Source organism: Xiphophorus maculatus, chromosome 3 (genome assembly GCF_002775205.1).
Source record: "Xiphophorus maculatus strain JP 163 A chromosome 3, X_maculatus-5.0-male, whole genome shotgun sequence".
NCBI classification, from domain to species: domain Eukaryota; kingdom Metazoa; phylum Chordata; class Actinopteri; order Cyprinodontiformes; family Poeciliidae; genus Xiphophorus; species Xiphophorus maculatus.
In genome coordinates, this window is record NC_036445.1 from 5,315,772 (window position 1) to 5,337,159 (window position 21,388).

The 21,388-nt window shown below is 38.4% G+C and overlaps 1 protein-coding gene across 5 annotated transcripts in view; it reads left to right on the plus strand.

Moving 5' to 3' along the window:
• Positions 1-4,540: 4,540 nt before the first annotated feature.
• Positions 4,541-21,388, plus strand: part of map7d1 (MAP7 domain containing 1) — a 40,749-nt gene continuing 23,901 nt past the window's right edge. For 3 of the 5 annotated variants that reach the window (XM_014472893.2, XM_023330460.1, XM_023330459.1), the window contains exons 1-2: positions 4,541-4,917; positions 18,504-18,701. In XM_014472893.2, the coding sequence (XP_014328379.1) occupies positions 4,887-4,917; positions 18,504-18,701 (229 nt within the window). In that variant the 5' untranslated portion in view covers positions 4,541-4,886. The remainder of the gene's footprint in view (positions 4,918-18,503; positions 18,702-21,388) is intronic. The other 2 variants (XM_023330461.1, XM_023330462.1) reach the window with 1 other exon arrangement.

Here is a 21,388-nt window from a genome sequence, read left to right on the forward strand (position 1 = left end):
TTGGCCCTGTTTTCTTACTGATAGCACGTTTCAGAAAGATTACATCATGGCTTACAAGACTCTGCTATTTGAGACAGACTGCAGAGGAATCACACTCTTCACTGCTGACTGCAAAATGAACTCCTGGTAATGCCACCTGTTGTAGAAAAGTTTTTCTTTTTTTTTTAATACTGTGTAAACATTAGTCATCGTTCATGCAATTCTATTTTGAAACTATGCATTTTTATGCCAGTATAGTTTTTTTGGGGGGGATGATTTAATAAATAAAAATAACAGAATCTAGCTCTTAAGTCTAAAGGAAAATTTTGATTTTGCAAGTCTATGGAATGCTGCTGTTGTTTGGAATGCAGTTTGCTTGCTTTTCCCTGAAACTCATTTGCTTTATTCCTTGATGATACATAAATTAGTTCCGATGCATCATATCCTGAAAGTGAAAAGATTTCTGTTTTTTCAGTCAAAACAATCAAATCTAATCATTAATGGTGTTGGACATGCTCGGACTGTTTCACTTTTTGAAACATCATGACCAACATTTTCAATATATTTTATTTTATATTGGGATTTAATTTGTTCAGCCAGCACAGAAACACACCTCTCTCCCACATTATTTATCTACCCATCTTGCACCAGCACTTACAGACACAATAATAAGCAGGAAATGTGAAACAGGACTTGGATCTTGAAACTTAAATAACATCAGGAAACCAATAATATTATAGCAAAAAAAATCATGTGAATCTTTAGGCTTTTCTAAAGTTGCTGTTGACGACTTGTTGCCTTGTTGACAAAAGCCAATGCTGCCGTCACAAAAACAGAGAACGCTGATATCAAAAACACCCTATAACTGTTCTGTAATTTGCAATGAGGAATTATGGACCTAGCAAGTGCACACAAACATTTCAGCCAGGAACCGAAAATAGTAGATTCATTTTTTGTTCATTCTTTCCTAATCCACTACCCTGTTCATGCTGCTTAACATGCAAAATTTGCTCAAGGGACAAGATTGTGTGTTCAGTTATCTATACCATAGTCTGGGTCAGTGGTCCAGGGAGATTCTAAACATTCCAGCTATTGTTATTTCATTACCAGGATGAGCGTCAGCCTCACCATTCACAGCAGCTGACCTGCAAACTGACTGGTGAGGGCACAACTGTCTGTGGCCCGAGATAAGTCTGTTGTTTTTTGATTGATTGTCAGAGGCGGGTAGTAACTAGTTACACTTTACACTCACTCAGCTGCATCTTCTTGAGTAACTTATTGGAAGAAATGAACTTTTAGAAACATTGAGCCAGAAGAAGATGAAGTTAAAGGCAGCAATTGTTACAAAGAAATTAAGAAATGGAGAGTAGTATTGGATGTAGTAAAAAAAAGAGGTCAGTATGTCCTCCAGCAGTCAAAGCTCAGAGCAGTATGGAGATGGCTCAGAAAAACCTAAGCCACTCTATAAGCTCAAAAAAAGGAACTTTTTAAACCTAGTCTTAAAAGTAGTCTGTCTTAAGACTGGTTCCACTGAAAAGGAACTTGAAAACTGAAAGATCTGCCTCAAACTCTACATTTAGAGACTGTAGAAACTACCAGTAAGCCTGAGAGCAAAATGTAGTGTTAGGAACACAATTAGAGGGCTAATGTATATCGGAACTTCAATATTAAGGGCTTTTATGTTTGAGGGAGAACTTAAAATTATATTCTGGATATAATAGTAACTAACAAAGAAAAGCATAATTTTTTACATCAGAACTTTTGTGCACACAATCTATGCCAATAAAGTTGATCCTGATTCTAATTTTATTTCGGATTTTGATTCTGTTGTTCAGATACGCTGGTCCAAAGACGACAACGTCTTGTCTTAGTTTAAAGTATGAATCTTAAAAGTCATCCAAGTTTTTATGCCTTTATGTTTGAGACCACCTCTAAACGGTACCTTAGATGCATCAGACAATAGAAACACGCTTTGATATAAAAGTAACTGAGCTAAAACAACTAGTCAGATCACTGGGGTGGAACTGTCTTAACTGCCACACGTAGTGGTCTCTGAAGGCGTGTCTTTGTATTTTTCTTGTATTTTTACCTTGTATTTTTCTAAGGTAATTAATTTCTTCTTTGTGACTTTAGTTTCTGATAATTATGATGAGCTGTTGGTGTGATTTTATGCACTGGATTGTTTGAATAAAATTCTGGTTGATTGTGAAGTTGAACAGTGACTGTTGTCTTCGTGTTTTCACTTTTACACACGACATTAACGAACCTGGGAAGACGAGATAACAACGAGCAACAAGTAGAAAATATCTTGCTTTTTCAACAATATCTTAATTCTCTCATTCTGTTGCTTAAATCTTCTCCAGGCTCCTTTCGCTGACTCTTCAGCCTTCTTCCTTGTTTTCAGGATATTTTGTGGACATTGATGCAATCACTTTGCTCCCTTTTTGATGTTTTCTGTTTACTTACTTCTTTTTAGAGACCATGTGTCAGCGAATGAACTGCTCTTGGTGATCAAAGTCTTATCGTGATTAGGAAGAGATGGAGAGGCTCTTCCAACAATGTGCAGGGAAAAGCCCCAGTTACACAGTGCTTTTAAGAATTGAAAACGTCAAATTTAAAGTAAAAGCCAGTAAAGGAAATAGCATAAAAGCTCAGTGACCAATGGTAATACCAGTCTACTAACTTTTCTAAGATCATGCAACATTTCTACACATCTAAAGAGAAATTATTAGGGACCCACAGAACTACCTCTGCTGTTTTGCATGCATCTCACTTTGGATGGCTCATTAACACAGTAAAGTACACCACTGTGTGATAACCTAGGGCATGCTTCCTGACTCTAAGGCATGCTTTCATTATGTGCCCTTTAATTTTCCTATCAGACTGATAATAGAAAGTTTTACTGTTGAATGTTCAGGGCCAGGCTGTAATATTTTATACCACAGCGTTACTATGAATTCTTGAAAAGTAGGAAATATGATTAAAATAGTTTCCTGGTCTAGATAATCATTGGGAAAGAACAGATCATTTATGCGTGTTTGTATTTCCATACTTTACTCCTCTACTAATAAATATAATAATGTATCAATGACACTGGAATCTTCTATGATAATCTTATTTGTGATGTGATTTTCTGAATCAATTGACAGACATGTGATTACAAGTTGAGGGAAACTCTGAGACAAAAACATGCTTAAAAAGATTTTTTACTTTTAAACCAGTAAGGCGCCCATCCCAAAACTCACCCAACCCCCCAGAAACCTCAGCCATCTTCCACAGTCAAGTTGCAACAACAGGTGGCTCGTGGGGGTTTGGGTGAGCGCAACTCAGCAGCTGCACAAAAGGACCCAACCAGTATCCTTTAGATAGGGTGTCCCTTCTCAAGCGTGCCGAGGCGCCTCTGGCCCTGCCCCCATTCACCCGGGCAGATGCTCTGAGCAATCCACAGGTGGCAGATGAGAGGAGATGCTGGACTTCTATTGTTACGTAACACAGATCAGTTGAAAGGGTAGACCATTTTGGAAGTGATTTTATTCACCTTAATAGAGAAAAAGACTTAATGAGCAACACAACATGAGCATCAAGTGTAGAAAACACATCAAACAACAAAAACCTGGCAAGCAGAATGCAGTGATTCATGTAACCCATAAAATTCCTTCGCTGTGCTTCCTTTTAATTACAACCAGGTTCTAGTTTCAGTTTTAGCATTGTTGTTACTTCACAACAAAATTTTGCAACAAACTCACACACTTTAATGTTTTTAACTGGGATTTTCTGTTCTAGACCAGCACAACGTAGTGCGTAAATGTGAAGTGCAAGGAAAATGATACATGGTTTTCAAACATTTTTTACCAATAAAAAAATCCTGATACCCTTGCTAAATCTAGCGACTGAAATGTAGGCTATGCCAATTCTTCTTTGTGAAATAGGTCTGGCTCAGATTGGAACATCCCTTTTAAAGCCTTAACACTTATTCTCAATACAAGTTAGGTCTGGACTTTGACTGGACAGTGGCTTCATATTTTTGGTGATTGGAGTTTCAGTATTCTGTTAAACTCTTAAGCATGTATTTTCTGGGATTATGTGAATAAACATATCTAACAGGACATGTTAGATGTTCTTTCTCCTCATTTCTGTATGAATTTACAGTTGCATAAGTGGTGGGCATAATTTGCATAGCGGTACGTGTCTGGTAAATTCCACATGTGCAGCTTCACAGTTTCATCTGTGTTTTGTGCGTACGCAAATAATTCAGCATACGCAAGAATTTAGTAGAAAAATACTCCCAAGTCTTCGCAAATGAGGCCCCAGAAGTTTTGTAGGCGAAAAGACCAAACTGAACCCTGGGGGATGTGATGTTTCTTTAAATTAGAAAGCAATGGAGTTATTCTCATTTAGATATGCCTTTGTGCAATATTTAGGACACCTATAACCAATATGTGTGAGATTTGTGCTTTTCAGAGAAAAACAATCGTGGTATATGTTTACTAAATGTCATTTAAAAGCAGCGGACTCCCCTCTGTTTCATAATGGTAAAGTCCGATGTGAAGCGCAGACAGATCACAGTGAGCGGCGCATCAGCTGTGCGGTTGTCTTGGACTGGGGATATTCTCTCACCCCCTCCTCTTTTTATTCCCCCAAATTCCCTCGGACAACGCTATTTTTATTCCCAGCAGCATACTCAACTACCAGTGTTCAACTACAGACGCGTTCAGAGTGTTTGTCACCTCTCTGGACTCATTGGCAGAGGATTTCCTGGCTTTTTTAAACAAGTGGAGAGACTCGACCAAGTTTCCCCCTCCTCCCGGTTTCTGCCTGAGGAATGAGAGGTTTGCCGGGGAGGAAGAGCCGAAACTCTCAGGTCTGAGCGAACAAAAGGACAGAAACGGAGGGAACTGCTACTGAAAATGGAGGAAAAGACTCTCCCTGGAGCAACACGTAAGTCTTTACTCACGGGCTGGAATTTGGTCAGTTTGAACGATTTGGCGACTGTTTTGTGAGTCACCCACATTTCCACACTGAGAGGAAATTTAAAGTTATGTCCTGCAGAGGTTCAGAAATAAGATTAACAAAACGCCTTGGTCGAAAATAAACATGTTAACGTCATTTATAAATGCTAACTCATTGGGGTGTCATGCTAGCACAACATAAGGACCAAAATTTTGGAGCAAAAATATTCTAACAATGATACTTTTTAATATAAAACAGCAGTTTCCCTAAGCAAGACACCGTCCTTCTCACCCCTTTAACCGCTTTGTGTCGTGCTCCATTCATTGCGCAGAAAGCCGTGGAGGTTATAATAACACAATTTGCTGTAGATGAGGTAATCTCACCAGTCCCATCCCATCCCCCTCCTTATGTTGGGATTAGATCCCCACTAACACGACGCAGTTACAGACTGGGGTCCATCTCTGTTCAAAGGATGTTTTATATATTCAGTAGTGCACAGGTGGAGACAGAGGTATGGAGTGCCAGAAGTGCCACAATGACTTATTTCTTGTATAATGTTTAAATTAAAAATGTGAACAAATGCATTTATATAATCTGAAATTTATGACATGAAATGTGAAGATATTGTATGTTAAAAGTCTTTATTTATTAATTTTTTTATTTCACTGTTTTAGTGTGCTGCAGTACACTGTAAAAATAAATTAAGCGGCCATTGTAACTTGCCAAGTAGACCCCAACTTTTACCTGATTAACCAACGCAACAAGTTGACATGAGTTATTTGAAGCAGTGATTGCTCTGCTCTCTGAGATTTCTTAATGCGTTTCTGAATTCTTGATTACTTCATCAGTCCAGGCCAGTGCCATGCTCCTCATTCAGCTTTTGCAAATTCCCTGGAGGCTTGCCAGTTTGAACGCTTTCTTTGTAGTACCACTGCTCTTTTGGTGGCATCAGATGTTTGGATCTCCACATTGAAGCATTTGAGCATTGAGATGCTGCCTGTTTCTGGAAATAGCACAATGCAGCCTCCTCCTTCAGACAACAAGAAGACTTCCTTCCTCCTGATGGGGGGCTTCATAGAGGGAGGCTAGCTTGTTTTGGCTTTGCATGAAGTGGGATGTTAGACGTGTTCCACCCTGTTATGTGGGAATCCTGAACGACAGCCTGCATGGTGAGCGTTCTGAATAGATAAACCCTTAAAAGTCTCAAAGGTCATTTATCTTGTCATCTGACTCACATCAGAGAGAAGGATACTTTAACTCTTCAGTTTCATGTAATGTATAGTTTGCCAGTCATGTTTATTAATGTTCAAGGTGTTTTCCAGGTTTTAAGATGCAGTGTATGCAGTAAAAGAAAACTTTTTACCTATTGAACTTGTTCACATTTAGTCAGATTACAACCCTAAATTTAAATGTCTTTGTGGAAGTCCAACACAAATTGTGAAAACTTGTATAGTGGGGAAAAAAAAAGCATTGTTTTCAAAATGCACAGATAACAGCTTGACAGTTTGGCATGCGTTTATCAATCTCATTTACTCTGGTATCCTTAAATGAAATGCATTGCAGCTTGTTTTCTTCAGAAGTGACCAATTTGGAAAATACAACCCAGTTTTGTGTAGTTGTTCTGTGAAGGCCTGAGAGGTTTGTTAGAGAATTGTAGCAAAAAAAAAATAAACAACAAAAAAAACATGTTTATGGAATGTAAGTAACACAGTAGACATTGTCGAGATTAAGTTGTGGAAAAGTTTAAAGTAATGTTAGGTTACAAAACAAATTCCATGCTTTTAGTATCTCACTGTGCACTTTGCTCACTAAAGTGAAGCTGCGAACTGAGAATCTATTGACAGACCAGTTATGAGTTGTGCAAATCTTGACTTACATGATCCCCATAGTGAAACATGGTAGTGGCAGCATCACATTGAAGGTATGTTTTTCTTCTTTTCTTTAAAGATGGGCTACCTGCTTAGAGTTGGTATGAAGATGGACTGAGCTGAAAGCAGATCAGTCGTGGAAGAATCATGGAGTAGTTTAGAAAGCATATTCATGCTAGAGAAGACTTTGACATAAAACTTGAAAACTGACATTTTATCTTTTTCCTACCACTTTGATAATGTCGTTTTTATGTTATGTCACATAAACCAAAATAAACAGTAAAGTTTGTGGTTCTAATGTAAAAAATGTGAAAGAGATATGATTATGTACTGATACAATGCTACAGCTGACATATTGTTGATTATACTTTGTACATTTATTTTCTCGTAAACCTTTTGAAGCTTTCTCGGCTATAATATTAAGCCTTTAACAAATGAGAGCATAGATGTGTTTTCTGAAAACCGTTAAAAGAAATGGTAAGAATATTCAAAAATAATCTTCTAAAGCCTTGTCTTAGCTGTGTGTTGCCCACGTAAAACATGCTTGAGCAAGAACACCTGGATTCTTCCAAATAGTTGGGCTGGGCCTCCCTAGCCACAAGATTGTTCATTTATCTCCTCCTTTGAAAGGCTTATCCTTGGACCTGAGCTGTTGAAAGCTCCATCACCAGCCCTGAGAAACTGTGCTGTCAGGATTTCTTCCCCCAAATCTTCTAATCCCTCGTTTTTCTATACTCTTTTTTTTTTTTTTTTCCATAAATGTTTTTTTTTCTGCTGCTTTTATGGCAACCTGCTCTTTTTAAGTGTAGCACCTGAGCAATCCAGGCATGACAAGCTAAGATAAGCAGGGACTCTACTTTTTCCCCATATGTATTTGGCATCCTCTGAGAAATTTGTGCTTTAGTTAAAAAAATAATTCACTTGAATTTGAACCTGCATCGCCACACTTACGGTGAAGAGTAAAGAAAGGGATGATAGTGTAATCCTTGTCTGTTTTGTAATGAGGGAGAATCCACCAGCTTTAGCAGTCAGAACTGCTTTAGCTGTAAACAGGATCAGTCAACTATGCTTTTTCAGCCACAGGAGTTATGTAATTCGGGGAGGGGGGAGCATACAACATTGTCCCATTTTTGGAGCAGCTTTGAATCTCTTTGTAAAGAAATAATAGTCTGGATCCCACAGACCCTCCTAGTTTTACAGTCTAATTATAAATCCTTATAGCAGCAGAAATGAGTCTTTGTTGAGCAGTGGGGCTTAAAAAAATAAGCTAAAACTAGCAGTTTGAAACATGCTAGATTCAACTTTGACAGTGTACCGTATATGAATTGTATGGTTTAAGCCATTGGGTAAGTAGCATTACCATTGCTTGACTTTGAGCTTAAAATTTGGGTTATTAAAGATGCGAATAAAAATACATAAAATATGTATTTTTTCATATTCATCTTCTACATTTTAAAATGTAGAAGATGAAGTCTGTTTCTGGATGACATGTAACGCATTTCATGTACGATCAAATAGGTTTTTACTCCCATGTATGCATGGTTTGTTAGATTAACATTGAACACATCACAACTGCTCATAAAGTACCTGTAAAACCTACATATTGTCACCGTAGCTATAGTGTGGCGTTCATCTACAAAAGGGTTTCTAGTTCCCAGCTGTGCAAGATGGATGCAAAGCCCAGACTCAGCAGATTTCAAAGTGGGGCTCAGCCGTATAAGCTGTACAGAAACAGACGTGAGAAGATCAGAAGCATCAGTCGCAAAGAAATTTATTGAAGTCACTCCAACTCTGTAGCAGTGAGTCCTTAGTCTGAACTCACAGCACAGTTTGTGGACTGTGACATACTAGTGGTTGTTTATGCTGCATTGTACTGTGTCACACAGTTGAATATGTTGACAAGGAAAATTTAGAAATACAATGACCACAACTTTATGGTTTTTTTTTTTAGCTTTGACCAGTTGTAAGGATTTTGGTCAATTCAAGTTTCACATCACAAAAAGACTTGTTTGCACTCAGATGGTGTGTGTGAGGGAGCAACAGCAGCTCTGTTTTTTTTTCCTTTTTCATGGATGATATGCCTCATACTCTCAAGGCACAGTGACAGTTTTAACAAATATGTAACAGACGTTGTTTAAAAAAAACTAGATTTAGCTTTAATCCATTGAAAAGTCAAGAGAGTAAATACATTGTCATAACTTTCCTTTTCAGAGCCAAAAATTATCTAAATAATACGATTTGTTCAGTAAGCCCTGTCTTCCAAAAATATTTAATTCAGATTGTTATATCATGATTCCTATTTATATATTTTTTTCTATAGGATTGCCTCTTTCTAAAAGAGAAACTGCGGTGTAGAGTTTTTAAACAAAGACTCAGGCCAATGTGACATATTCCAGGTTTAAGACAGTTGCACCAAAACAAATTTTTCTAGAGGATAAAAAATGCTCTAAGGAGGAGCAGACTATGTCTGAAGTTCAACTCCCCACATAGACGAAGGGTCACGTCAGTTCTAGTCCATTCTATAACACCCAGCTGGTGTAAATCACACCACCCTGATGTTGACCTATCGTAGGGGGATAGAAGGTGGATCCCAGCCTGCAGGAAAGGCAAACCGTGTAGCAAGTGGTTTCTATTAAAACTTAAATTGGTCCTATTGTGATAGCTGCTGAAAGAAATGGAGAAGTTTGAACCTCAGTTTAAAAAAAATGCATATATGAATGGTTTTATGTTGTAAACATGAATCATTTTAAAGGGTAGCAGGCCCACATTTGAACTTTAACCCTGGCAGCTCAAATTCAACAAGGACTCTGCAAATAAACCCTTCAGTAGTCCATATGTTGCTGTTAATCCTTCTGAAATATACAGGTTACAGTGTTGGCCTGTGTGTGGTTAAGTTTTTTTTATTTCACTTATGATGAGAAATTTATTTCTTATTTCACTCTTGGCAAGCTCTCCGGCTAGCAAGCTTATAAAGCCAAATGTCACAGATTCTTGCAATGATATCAGAGGCCACCAGACTGTAGTCCTGTCCTGCCAATATTTATTCAGTGCAGCAGAGCTTAATGTAATCTGAAAGACAAACACTGTGAACGTTTGTTCAATCACTGAGCTGAAGAGAAGAAATATAACCTTTCTCTTTGCGCTCACATTTGAACTTTACAAGTGATTGACTAGTCAAAGCTGTAAAATAATGTTTTAGAAATATCATTAAAACATGCATTTGGTAATTGGAAGGTTATTCAAAGTTAAATGAGCAAGTTGTTGTTGAAATGAAAAAAGGCACATGCAGTTGTTGGATCTTTGTGGTCACCCCTTATCTTTTGTGTTGATGGTGTGAAAAAAGCTGAAGTTTACTGTCAGCTGCCTCCTTGGAACATAGAGGAAGTCTTGATTTGGATTGTGTTGTTTCTGCCACCTCCGTTAATAATATCCCAGATTCTGCTCTCTGGTCATCTGAAAGTTCCAGTCACCAGATCTATCTGCTAATATTAGACCACTTCCTCCTCAGTTAAAGGCCAAACATCCAATGTTACATCCATGTAAACGGATCATCTCTTGCACATGTTCTGCTTCTTTAAAATAAATGCTTAAAAATTTTACAACTTTGCAGGAGTTGATTTTTATCTTCTATTGCTGGAGCTAGCTGACATAAAGAACCATGAGGTGACGTTGCTGTCTGTAAATAAGCTCTGGGTTTTTATGTGGGGAGACAAAAATCCTCCAAATGATGGCTCTTGGTTGTAATTGCATGGTGTTAAGAGTTCTGCTTAGATTGAAGCTTGAGGTAAGTTTGTGAAAATATCCACGTTGTCCGTGAGTGTACAGAGCAGGTGATGCTTTAGTCTCTTTATGGTCAGAAAAAGTCTGAGACAAGCATGCTGCCATCTTTGTGCTTATAATGACTTGTTTGCAGCCCATAAGTAATGCACAGGTCACTTATCAATGCTTGATTACCTAGTTATAGTAAAAGTCTTTTCAGTTCTGTGTCCTTCACACTCTATTGTGTTGGATGCTTAAATGCCTGATAAAAATATTACATTTTTATATAAAAGAACTGCACAATGTACGGATATGGATTATTAATTTGCCTAATGTGCACTGCAACAAGATACCCGAATGAAATTATTGGTAGGATATTATAATTGATGTGCTATATATATTCATGCTCTGCATACCACACAGCTCTGATATACAATGTTTTATCAGCTTCAAAGAAACAAGTATAAGCTACAGCATTTGAATCTACTTGTTTTAGTGTTAACTATGGTGAGCTAATATCACTCCAGATATCCCAAATCAATAACGGCAAGCAGGAAAACAAAAACAAAAGCTCTGTATGTTTTTAGTTACATGGAAAACAGTACTAGTTTTTGGTTGGATCAAAGAGTTTAACTATTTGGATCACTTCAGTTTGAGATCTGTTTGATTCAGAAAATATTTTAGTTTTCAACGCAATTTTTTTTGGGGGGGGGGAGGGGGGATTTGTTACTTCAAAATACTTATCTTATTCAAAATAATTTCAAAAGTGCATATATTCATTTAAGATGCTAATGTTTTACACCAGACTGTCATATTAAATGTTCATTTTCTTATGTTTGGATAATTGCACAGAAATTTAACAGACAGGCGATACACACTTTTGCATGCAAACAGGAAAAAAACAACACACATCCACCCATCCTTCTAAATTCCTAGCTCCAATCACTCAATATCCTGTTAAATTAATAAAATGAAATAAAATAGTAAAACTGTTTGCTAAGCAGCGCTTTTAGTTCAGTAAAACAGGAAAAAGTGTTAGAAAAGAGGATAAAATGATATGATTAAAGACGATGAAATACCATCTTTTTTCATTGAACTAAACTTTTAGGATTCTGAATATGGTGATCATTAAGGACCTTGGACAGAGGTGAAAAGAAACAAGAAGCTCAGCAAGTTTGGGCACTTTAGAAGAAACATGAATTAAATGGCCACAGGAGAAGCATTTCTAATTTTTGTTGAGTAAATGTAGGTGTTGCATTGATAACTTCCAACCTTGTGTGAACTTCCTCATCTGTCATAGGTAAAGTTTATGTTCTGGCAAATTGCCAGGTAGCCACTCCCCTGCTGCACTTTTCTGCGGCTTCTCTGCTTGTTTGTGATGAGAACCAGGTGGACTCAATCTCCTAGCAATCAGAGAGTGCAGGTACTTTAGGTGTGACTGACCTGTCACTCATGTTTGAAGAAGTGCCACAGCATGAGAAGCAAACAGTGCTGGTAGCACATGTAAATTCAGAACTGTGCAAAAGTTTTCTACAAACTGTGAAGGACAGCCGGTAAGCCTCACAATGCTGTTGCTCATTTCCTGAATCTCATTGGAGCAGCACATAGACTCTGATTGATTGTTGTACTGAACAGTTTTAATATTCGAATCAAATCAAGTGAGTAACTTAAAAAATAAATAATAAAAAATACACATGGTGTTTATTGTTTATGGTAGAAAATGAATAAATGTTGGATATAATTTTGACTAAAAATATATTTAACAAAAGAGTCTTCCCAGCCTCTTAAAATAACGTTTACATCACTTCCAGTTAATGTGGCAGCATCGGTGACCTAGAAATCCCCCTCGTCTTCTGATGCCATTGAGCACAACTTGTATTTTCTGCAGCTTGACTCAGTTTTCCTCCCCTACCTCTAGACATGCCATCTAGGTTGGGTCTTGGTGTTTGTTGGGGCATGTTCCCTGGCAGCAGCAGATGCTGGGTCCGTAGGGAGCTGCTGCTAGTTCAGATAAGCGGATCCTTTCATCAGTGCGGTGGCTTTGGCGCACACACACCCACACACACACACACACACTGGCTCAGAGGAGAGCAGCGGCTAAATGCCCGGCATTGTCATGAGTCTGGGCCAGGTGATGAGAAGAAAGCTGCTGCAGCCATTAGTCAAAACATTAGTATTCACAGGTCTGGTGGACAGCAGTGAAGGAATGCTGGTCCTGTCAGTCAGTATGCACACCTACCTGAATGGATCAGTCTGATTACTGAAAGCTGCTGCCTTATAGTGGGGAATGTTTTCTGTGTTTAATTGGTCTTACCCAAGTAGTAATTGATAAATGTTAATCTTGTATATTTTGGATCATACACCGACAAAAGCAGTTTATTAAAACTGTTATAGGTCTTTACTTAAGATATTTTAAATAATGGTTTATTGACTGCTGGGTGATATCGCTAAAAAATAAAATCCAATTCATTTTTTTTTATGCCAGATGCAATTTTAATTGATCTCTGTGGTGATTACGAGAATATAGTCATAGTATTGGCAGAATAAAGATTATAATTTTACCAATATGGTTAGTGGCTGATGGATTCTTAGGGTGTCTGGGCTCTCCCTTAGAGATAGGGTGAGAAGCTCAGTCATCCGGGAGGGACTCAGAGTAGAGCCACTGCTCCTTCACATTGAGAGGAGCCAGTTGAGGTGGCTCGGGCATCTGGTCAAGATGCCTTCTGGACGCCTCCCTTGTCAAGCAAGGTGGTGAGACTTGGGTTTGCTGACATCACTCTGAACAAAGGAAACCAACAAAGCGCAATGGTGGAAAAAAAATTCAAAATGTTCCATAAATTAAGTCTTCAAAAACCAAAAATGTTATCAGTAAAATTGATTTATTGCCCAGCCCTGAATAACTAACCTTTTCAGAGCTTGATGTTATTCTGAGGCAGTAATGCAGGTGTGTGGCAACATGGGAACATCATGGAGGACGGGAGCCTTCCAGCATCAGTGTTAGTTGGGTACCACTGTATTAAACTAGGATAGTTTGTAGCTTTCTTCTGTCAGTGATGAGTATTTTCAATTCCTACCTTTTAATGATGTTTCCACTTCTAATCGCTACTCAAACCTTTGGTCTGAAAACAGTGGCTCAGAGTTCAGTGTGGCTCAGTCCTGCTGCTTGTTTACTCTGCGCTTCCTCTGCTTGTCTGGGCCCCTGGCTCTCTTACATCATCCTTTTGGAAACTAATGGACACAACCGGGTGCGAGGGGTGATGTGTTGGGAGTAAGTGATGAGGTAGTTCATTTGTCCCATGCTCCATCCCAAATGAGATGCAGATCTGTTATGTGTGTGTGTGTTTCCCTGAGTTCCTCTTTTCTTCCTAATCAGTTGCACTCTTTCCTGTTTCCTTTGCAGTATTTTACTCCTAGACTCTGTCTTCAATATGTTTCAAATATGTTTTGCTATGCAGTTTGTGTGATTTAGAATCCTTTATAGCAATCCTTTCTTTCATGCTGTAGTCTATAAGTAGACTACAGCATGAAGTCCTGCTGCATTTAGTCCTTTTCTACTAACTGATAGAGCTGCTTCAGAGAAAAGCTTGTGGCTTCATAAATATTACATCTGCTGCCCTATATTTTTACTTTGCCCTGTATCTTGGCACGGCAGTGGCAGCTCTCTGGATGCTGTGAAATGAACATCAGCTGCAACAGCACAACAGTAGATCTGCTACTGGATAAAACAGGCATCAGGCTGTTGCTGGTATCAAGCTATACAAAGATTTTAAACAGCTATTGTTTTTTAAAAAAAGTACATCTTGCTATTTCAGCTGTTTAAAGTCCTTTTTTAAGATGCTGGAGAAAGTCCCAGACTGTCCAGGGTTTTTGTTTATCTTCATGGAGCACAAAGTGATGCATGGCTACCCATTCACCACCTGTTGATCAGATAGTTTTAATATTAAACAACTGATATCAGCTCTTTAGATTCAGTGTGTTACTCCATTAAGATCAGAACAGCCACATAGCATAAGAATCTTCAGGTTTCCTTGAAATCTGCTTCTAACTTTAGCTGGTGTTTATCCTTAATGTTTGCCTGAGTCTGTACATGTCTATAAAATATATTTATGGTTTCAGCTCTATTAAGCAGTACCTTGTGCTGCTTGCTGTAACAATGACTCCTGCCTCTGTTTTGAAATAAAAGCAATTGACTCATGATATATTTTTATCCAAGGTTTTATATAAATACTGTAAAATTATTGTTGCTAAAAGATTTTAAATCAACATAATTTCATGCCTTCCTTTAAACGAGACAAGTTGTCTGTTTGTATTAACACACATTAAACATAGAAAGACATGACATGGTCCATGTCCGCGACATCTGTTCATGTTATCAGCATAAACACACATTCATAGAAATATGTTGCAAATATAATAGTTCAAAGCAAAATCTGAACAAGATGAATAATTTTTTCTGTAAAACAGCATCACGGTTGTCTGAACAGATTTCTCAAACTGGGGAATTTTATGTTGAAACACTTGAAGTGAATATAGGTAATACTTAAAGGTAATATCTGTAATCAAACTAACACAAATTAGATCAGTGCAGTAAATAGTTTCAGAGCTTCAGATTATGTCATTGTGTTGTCGAAAGGCCTTTGGTCTCTAAACACACAAATAACAGATCGACCTGCTCAAAATGCAGATAATGCTCCAGCAAATCTGTGTGCAGTTAAATCTAAGTGCTGTGCTCCAAACATGAGCACAGCACTTATAAACACATTCATACCCCTTTGTTACAAAAAACAAACAAACTTGAAGGACTTGACTGCACTTAGGAAAGTAATCCATGGCAAGGGATACTACATGGAAAAAAAGGCTCACATGAGTGGATATTTATAAAATAGCTCAAAGAATTATTAAAGCGTGAAATTGGATTTCGGCTAGAGCCCATTTTGTGTTGCAGGATTCCTCGTCGCCCCAGTTTTAATTTGGCTTTTTTTACCCCAAATCTCCTCAGCTAAACTACAAAGTGCTGCACTTTTGAATCATCATCAGCAAACACTATTAAATTAAAACAATGAAATTAAATTTGCAATTGCCCTGACATTATTCTATGATTTTCCACTGGTCCACTTTACAGGATGAAAATGCCACTGACTTGTGCTAATTACCTGCTGATTCCCAACCTGTCACTTTGCTGGCTTGCTGTGCTCAGGCATGCAGGACATCCACACACCTCTGCATGGGTTCCTTTGCTCCTTGACTCAACTTCAGTGTCACTTTTACACTGTAATGGACTCATTTGTATGCTTCCTTGCCTGATACCTGTAGGGTGGTAACTACATGGAAAGGGAGAGCATGAGCCGCCGTTAAAGGTGATGTTCAATGAAGCAGTTTCCTGAATCTTCTTAAATCTAAATTTTGTTTTCTTGCAATCTGTTTGTTGTCTAAACAGATCTTGTGTATATAAGTACTTTTAAGCAGAACACAAATTTTTGTACCTCTTTGAAAAATAATCTTGAAAGAAATTTATTTCAAGCGCACTTAAGAAAAAAATATTTTGTTCTTTCAATAAACCCTTTATTTAAGAACGCATCCTTCAGACTGTATGTGACTTGTGAAATATTGTTTCATCCGTACATGTTTTTCAATAATCTGCATTAGATGGCTTTTCCACACACAGGCTGTAGAGTTCAGCTTGTTTGAAGAAGTAGATGTGCATTGATTCATAGATCTAAATAATGTAAAATGATGTCACAGGGGAGTGGACTAATGGTTTTTGGCTGTAGCTCTCCTGTGGTTGCAGTTTCTTTGGGAAGCTTGAGGATAAAACTGGCTGAGTTACAAAGATCAGAGACTCTGCGCTAGTGTAATAAGAACAATAAAATTTGGTTTATTATTAGTATTTGTTTTAAACTGATGTTATGCATAAGTACATAAAACATTTTAAATATCTATTGTTTAGTATATATGTTTAGTTTCAGCTTTTCTCTCGCCTCTCTGTCTTACAGCAGCTTAACCAGCCTTTATGTGCACTGAGGAGAATGCTTATGCAATATTTCCACAGACACTGCTGGAAGTAACAAAATCTCTTAGTCAAGTCATCTTCCATAAACTCTCTCCTCCCAGTTATCTGGCTGTACAGGCAGGAGCTGGCATCAATCAGCCCTTGTTTTAGTCTCCAGCTCTGCAGAGGCAGTCCTCCCTCTGATCCCATCGTGTTTTACTCCCAGAGCGAATCAGATTTCATCGGTATTCATTGTCAACAGCACCTGCATTCCAGAGATTGTGTTGCATTTTCATTCTCGTCATCATTGGCAATATAGTATGACCAGTAACTACAAGTCCAGTTCCCAAGTGTCTGAAAAATAAATGTTTGTAATGACTGCTCTGACTCCTGTAGCTCTTGTTACCCTAGGTGCCAGATTTGCCCCTCGGGAACGGTGAGGAAATAGTTCTAAATTCCAGCACAAAGCTCCCATGATTCACCATCGAAGGTGTTGCAGTAGATAAATTCCTGCAGCTCTGTTGCATCACTTATTTGCATAAACATTTCAGGGATGTGGCTGTGCTAACATGTGAAAAGTTCTCTGACACACACAAATGCAGCTGGAAAAAGGTCAAAGCTGTTGCTTTGCCTTGTTCTTTTACTGCATTCTTGGTTCCCACAGTTTAAATTATTAGCTTTTGTTTTTAGAGCTTCCTTTTGTTGTCCTGTACTGATTCCAGTGTTCATCTTCTGCTCACAGTTTATCTCATTACCATCCCCCTCTGCTTCCTCTCTCTTCTCGCTGTCATTGCAGTGTTTTGGCTGCTGTCCCGTTGCCATGCAGAGACCTCAACAATGGCCCCTCTCTGCCTGGGAATGCTTATTCAATTGTGGCAAACTTGGACAATGGAAACATAATGTCTCATCTCCCACCTGAAATCCTTTAGAGACTCTGAGAGGGATTGCTGAAGCTTTGAGAGGGATGTGGAAAAGTCAGCAACTTTTCCACATCCCAGACTAATGATTTATTATTTCCATACCTGCCTGGAGACCACAGACTGTCTCTGAAGCGACATTGAGCATGTGTAGATCCAGGATCCAAACTGTCCAGATGGACAGAAGGAACAGTCAAAGAAAAATCCGCTCCCTTTGAAGTTCCCTGAATTGGCTGGTCATTTGTTTTCTACACAAGCGTTTAAACAGCACGGCATCTGCAGAGTAAATCTTTAGTGTTCCAGTGTGACAGCCCCCTACTGTCCGAATCGTTTAAGCCGAAGTCTGAATAATGTATAGCATGTTGCCCCAGTGTTTACCCTCAGACTATACAAAAGTGAATGTGCCCCAACGTGGTTCCACGGGGAATGAAGGGAATACAGTAGTGGGTGGATGGAGCCAAGTGTCCCTACCGGGACCGTCTTTCTTTGGCAGTCCAGGCCGAGACAAACTAATGTTTGAGACGGAGATAAAAGTTCAGCAGACTGCCAAAAGTGAGTCATGCTGCAGCTAAAGTCCCAAACAACCAGCCTAGTTATCAGCTAGTCATCTACAAAATATTTTAGATCTTTGTCATCAAAAAGAACGGTGACTGTTTCTAAATCAAACATTTGTCTTTTATGTTCAGTTGCTGTTTCTCTCATTTAATCTGTTCATTAAATTTCTGAATAACAAGATGAACCTTCTGCTTTTGCTATTGGGCGATAATCTGCTGTTACTCAAATAGACTGTTTTGATTATGTTTTTGTTCCATTATTCTGTTAAAAGTGCTGAAATCAACATTTCGAAAAGAGGGGGTTTCTCTCCTCTGAGCCATGAGCCCCACCTAATCGCCGCATGGCTGACGTCACCCACGCCGATCTGCCTCATGGAGTCAGCTGCGAAAGGAATGAAGAGAAACAAGTCGAGATCTGTTACTCAGGTTGGCTTTGTCGCCCTCAGTCACTCACCTGTTATTTCTTTGTGTGTTTCATTTCGACCAGCTCCCTGCTCTGCCCTAAAAACCAGCTCTCTGAGGCCTGAACCAGAGGGAGAAAGCTGTCCCCTGAAGATGGACAACACCCAGCGGACGGAGTCTCCGGTCAAAAAGGACAGCGATCGAAGACCGACGACCCCCGTGAAACCCAACATCTCTCGATCACCCAGCTCTCCTGCTTCACCGGTGTCCAGATCAAAAAGAGGTAAACGAGCAAGACATCTTATTGATGGTATTTCTGCGATAAAATGTCTTAAAATCTGCCTTTTTCTTGCACTTCAGACTGGTATGATTGTTACCAACTTGTCGGATTTATTGCACTAGTTGAGTCATAGTCCAGGATCTGCCAAAATATTGATACAAAGCTTTTTAGTCCAGCCAGTTCAACTGTTTTTGTCAAAAGCTTCAATACAACAGTCCTGACTAGAGATGCATCAATTTGGTGTTAATATGTGTATCAGCCCTGATATTGAAAAAAATTCTAGATTGGGTAACGGTGATAATGTGCCCAATCCATAAGAGCAGATCTATTCAGTCTAATTCGACGCTTTGCGCTCTGAGCGACTTCATGCTTAGTTATTTATTTTACATTATGTTTAAAATTCCTAATTGCACTTTCTGCACCATTTGAAAGAAGGTTTGATGTTTATTTTTCACATTTGACCAAGGTAATCAACCTATTAGTTTTATTATTTATTTTACATTGACTGTTATACTCCTAATTGCACTGACTGAACAAATTAGAGTTGTGTTGGTTTTACATGTTTGTTAAACACTGATACTTTGTGAAGCAGAGTTGATAAATAACTTTGTAATTGAGCACATTTATGTCTGTGTTTAAATAAAGAAACATTTTAAGCCAGTTCAGCACTGTCGTTCTGTATCGGATCCGTATCGACCGCTGCAATACCTTAGATATTTGTGTCGATATCGGAAGTACAAAAACATGGGTTCCTTGACCTGATGCACGGCTCCCTTCAAACTTTCAAATGACCACATTTTTATTCTAATTTCTTAGTTCCAGATGGATTATGAAACCGTGCTGCTGACATGTCTGTGAATGAATAAAAGATGATCAACCTGCATTTTGAAGGTGGCACAAAAAGATAGACAAAGGAAACATATTGCTAAAGATGGAGAGAAATAATGAAATATAAAGTTCATTAAAGGTGATACAATAAGTCACAATCTGGCCAAGCTTCAGAAAATTTTCAAACTTGGCAGAAGTTTTGGAAAATTTTAAATAAAAAATGTAAATACTGTTATAGTAAAGGAGCAGTGAAAATATGCAGGTGTGGCAGTGCTGCTATCTGTAAAAGTTAGACACCCCAGAGAAATCGGTTGGTCTGGTTAGAGGTCTGTTGTCTTGAGTTAAATATTCTGTAAGATGATTTTGCTTTGACTTAAGGCACAGTTTGGTGGCGATGCACTTGCATCTGCGCTCTGCTGGAGTTGGGTCGGCTCTCTTGAGGCAGTCTCTAGGTTAAAATTGACCACAGGCTTTCAGACAAAAGAGTGAATCCAATAATAATTTTCAGGAGGAAGAACAAACTTTAATCATGTTGTCAGAGAATAAAGTGGCTCAACTTTTCCAGGTTAAATCAAGTTAGAAAAGAAAATATCTCTAATATGAACAAATATTCTCTGTTGTGAAGTGGATGGTTAATATGGGTAGATGCCATGTGCTTTTTCTATAATAATGCATGGCATAAGGAGTCCCATTTCAGTCAGTTTGACCTGGCGGCAGAGTTGTTTCTTTAATGGCCTCTTTTATCTCCTCAATAACAATTAATCATTATTGTCTTTGTTTCACTTTTCATCCACCAAACTTTTGTTTTACGTGCTTTAAAATGTTAGTAACCGCTTGATTTGTTGCTGTTCTTTTTATTTACTTGTAGTTCTTTTATGCAGATGGCTTTGTTTTAATTCAAGACAGGTTTGATCCAATTCAACATAATCTGAGAGTTTCCAGATTTCCAAAAATGGCCCCCTCGTCTTTCTTTTGATTCTTTTTAGCATTCAATTTTCTTTTCCCAGTTGGTCTGTAAAGCTCATTTCTTTGGAGGTGTGGACCTTGACCCGTTTGGAAATTAAAGCTCTTTCTGAGCCGATAATTAGTGAAATAAAAGGATAAGACTGGTTCAGCTGCTAGCTACTGCCCATGGTTTGCTTACACAAAATTTAAACCATCAGAAGCATTTTCCTAAAATAGCAAAATAAAACTCCCTAACACTACATTGCATAGTTGTTTTGTCCCCCCATAAGTTAGAGACAAAAAATAACAGTTTCCATTTTTAGAAGGCCATGCATCTGTAATTTAAAACCCATATATTACCTAGCCGCATTTTATAGGCCGGTCTGTTTTTGTCTCTGAAGCTTTATACTCAGGATTGTTCTGATTAAAGTGGCTGAGAGGTGCTAACAGCGCCACATCACTCTGACCAAGACTGCACACATGGACTTTCCATCTTGCTATAAATATCAAAGTGGGTCAGCCGTTGTTGTTGTTGAGAGACTGCACAGCAGATAGTTTCTGCATTTCAAGATTCATGCCTCACCCTATTAGAGGAGTTCCCACTTCGAAGACTCTCAACATCTGGGCTATGAAGACCGAGGGAGATGATGCAGCATTGCGACTCGAACCAGGTCAAGAACGTTATTTGTGCCGCTGTTTCCCAAAGGACCATGTTATTTTCAGTCATCACATTAGCCTGTTCTGTAATACGGAGTCTGGTTTTACATTGCTATTTTATGAAGTGGTGATTTCAAATGACCTCATTGAGTTAGAAAATAGGTGACCTATATTTTTATGTGAGGGATTTAATTATAACAGGAGAGATTTTAGAGTGAGTGCTCAGATTCTGATAAACTTTAAAGCTGCAATAGAACAAA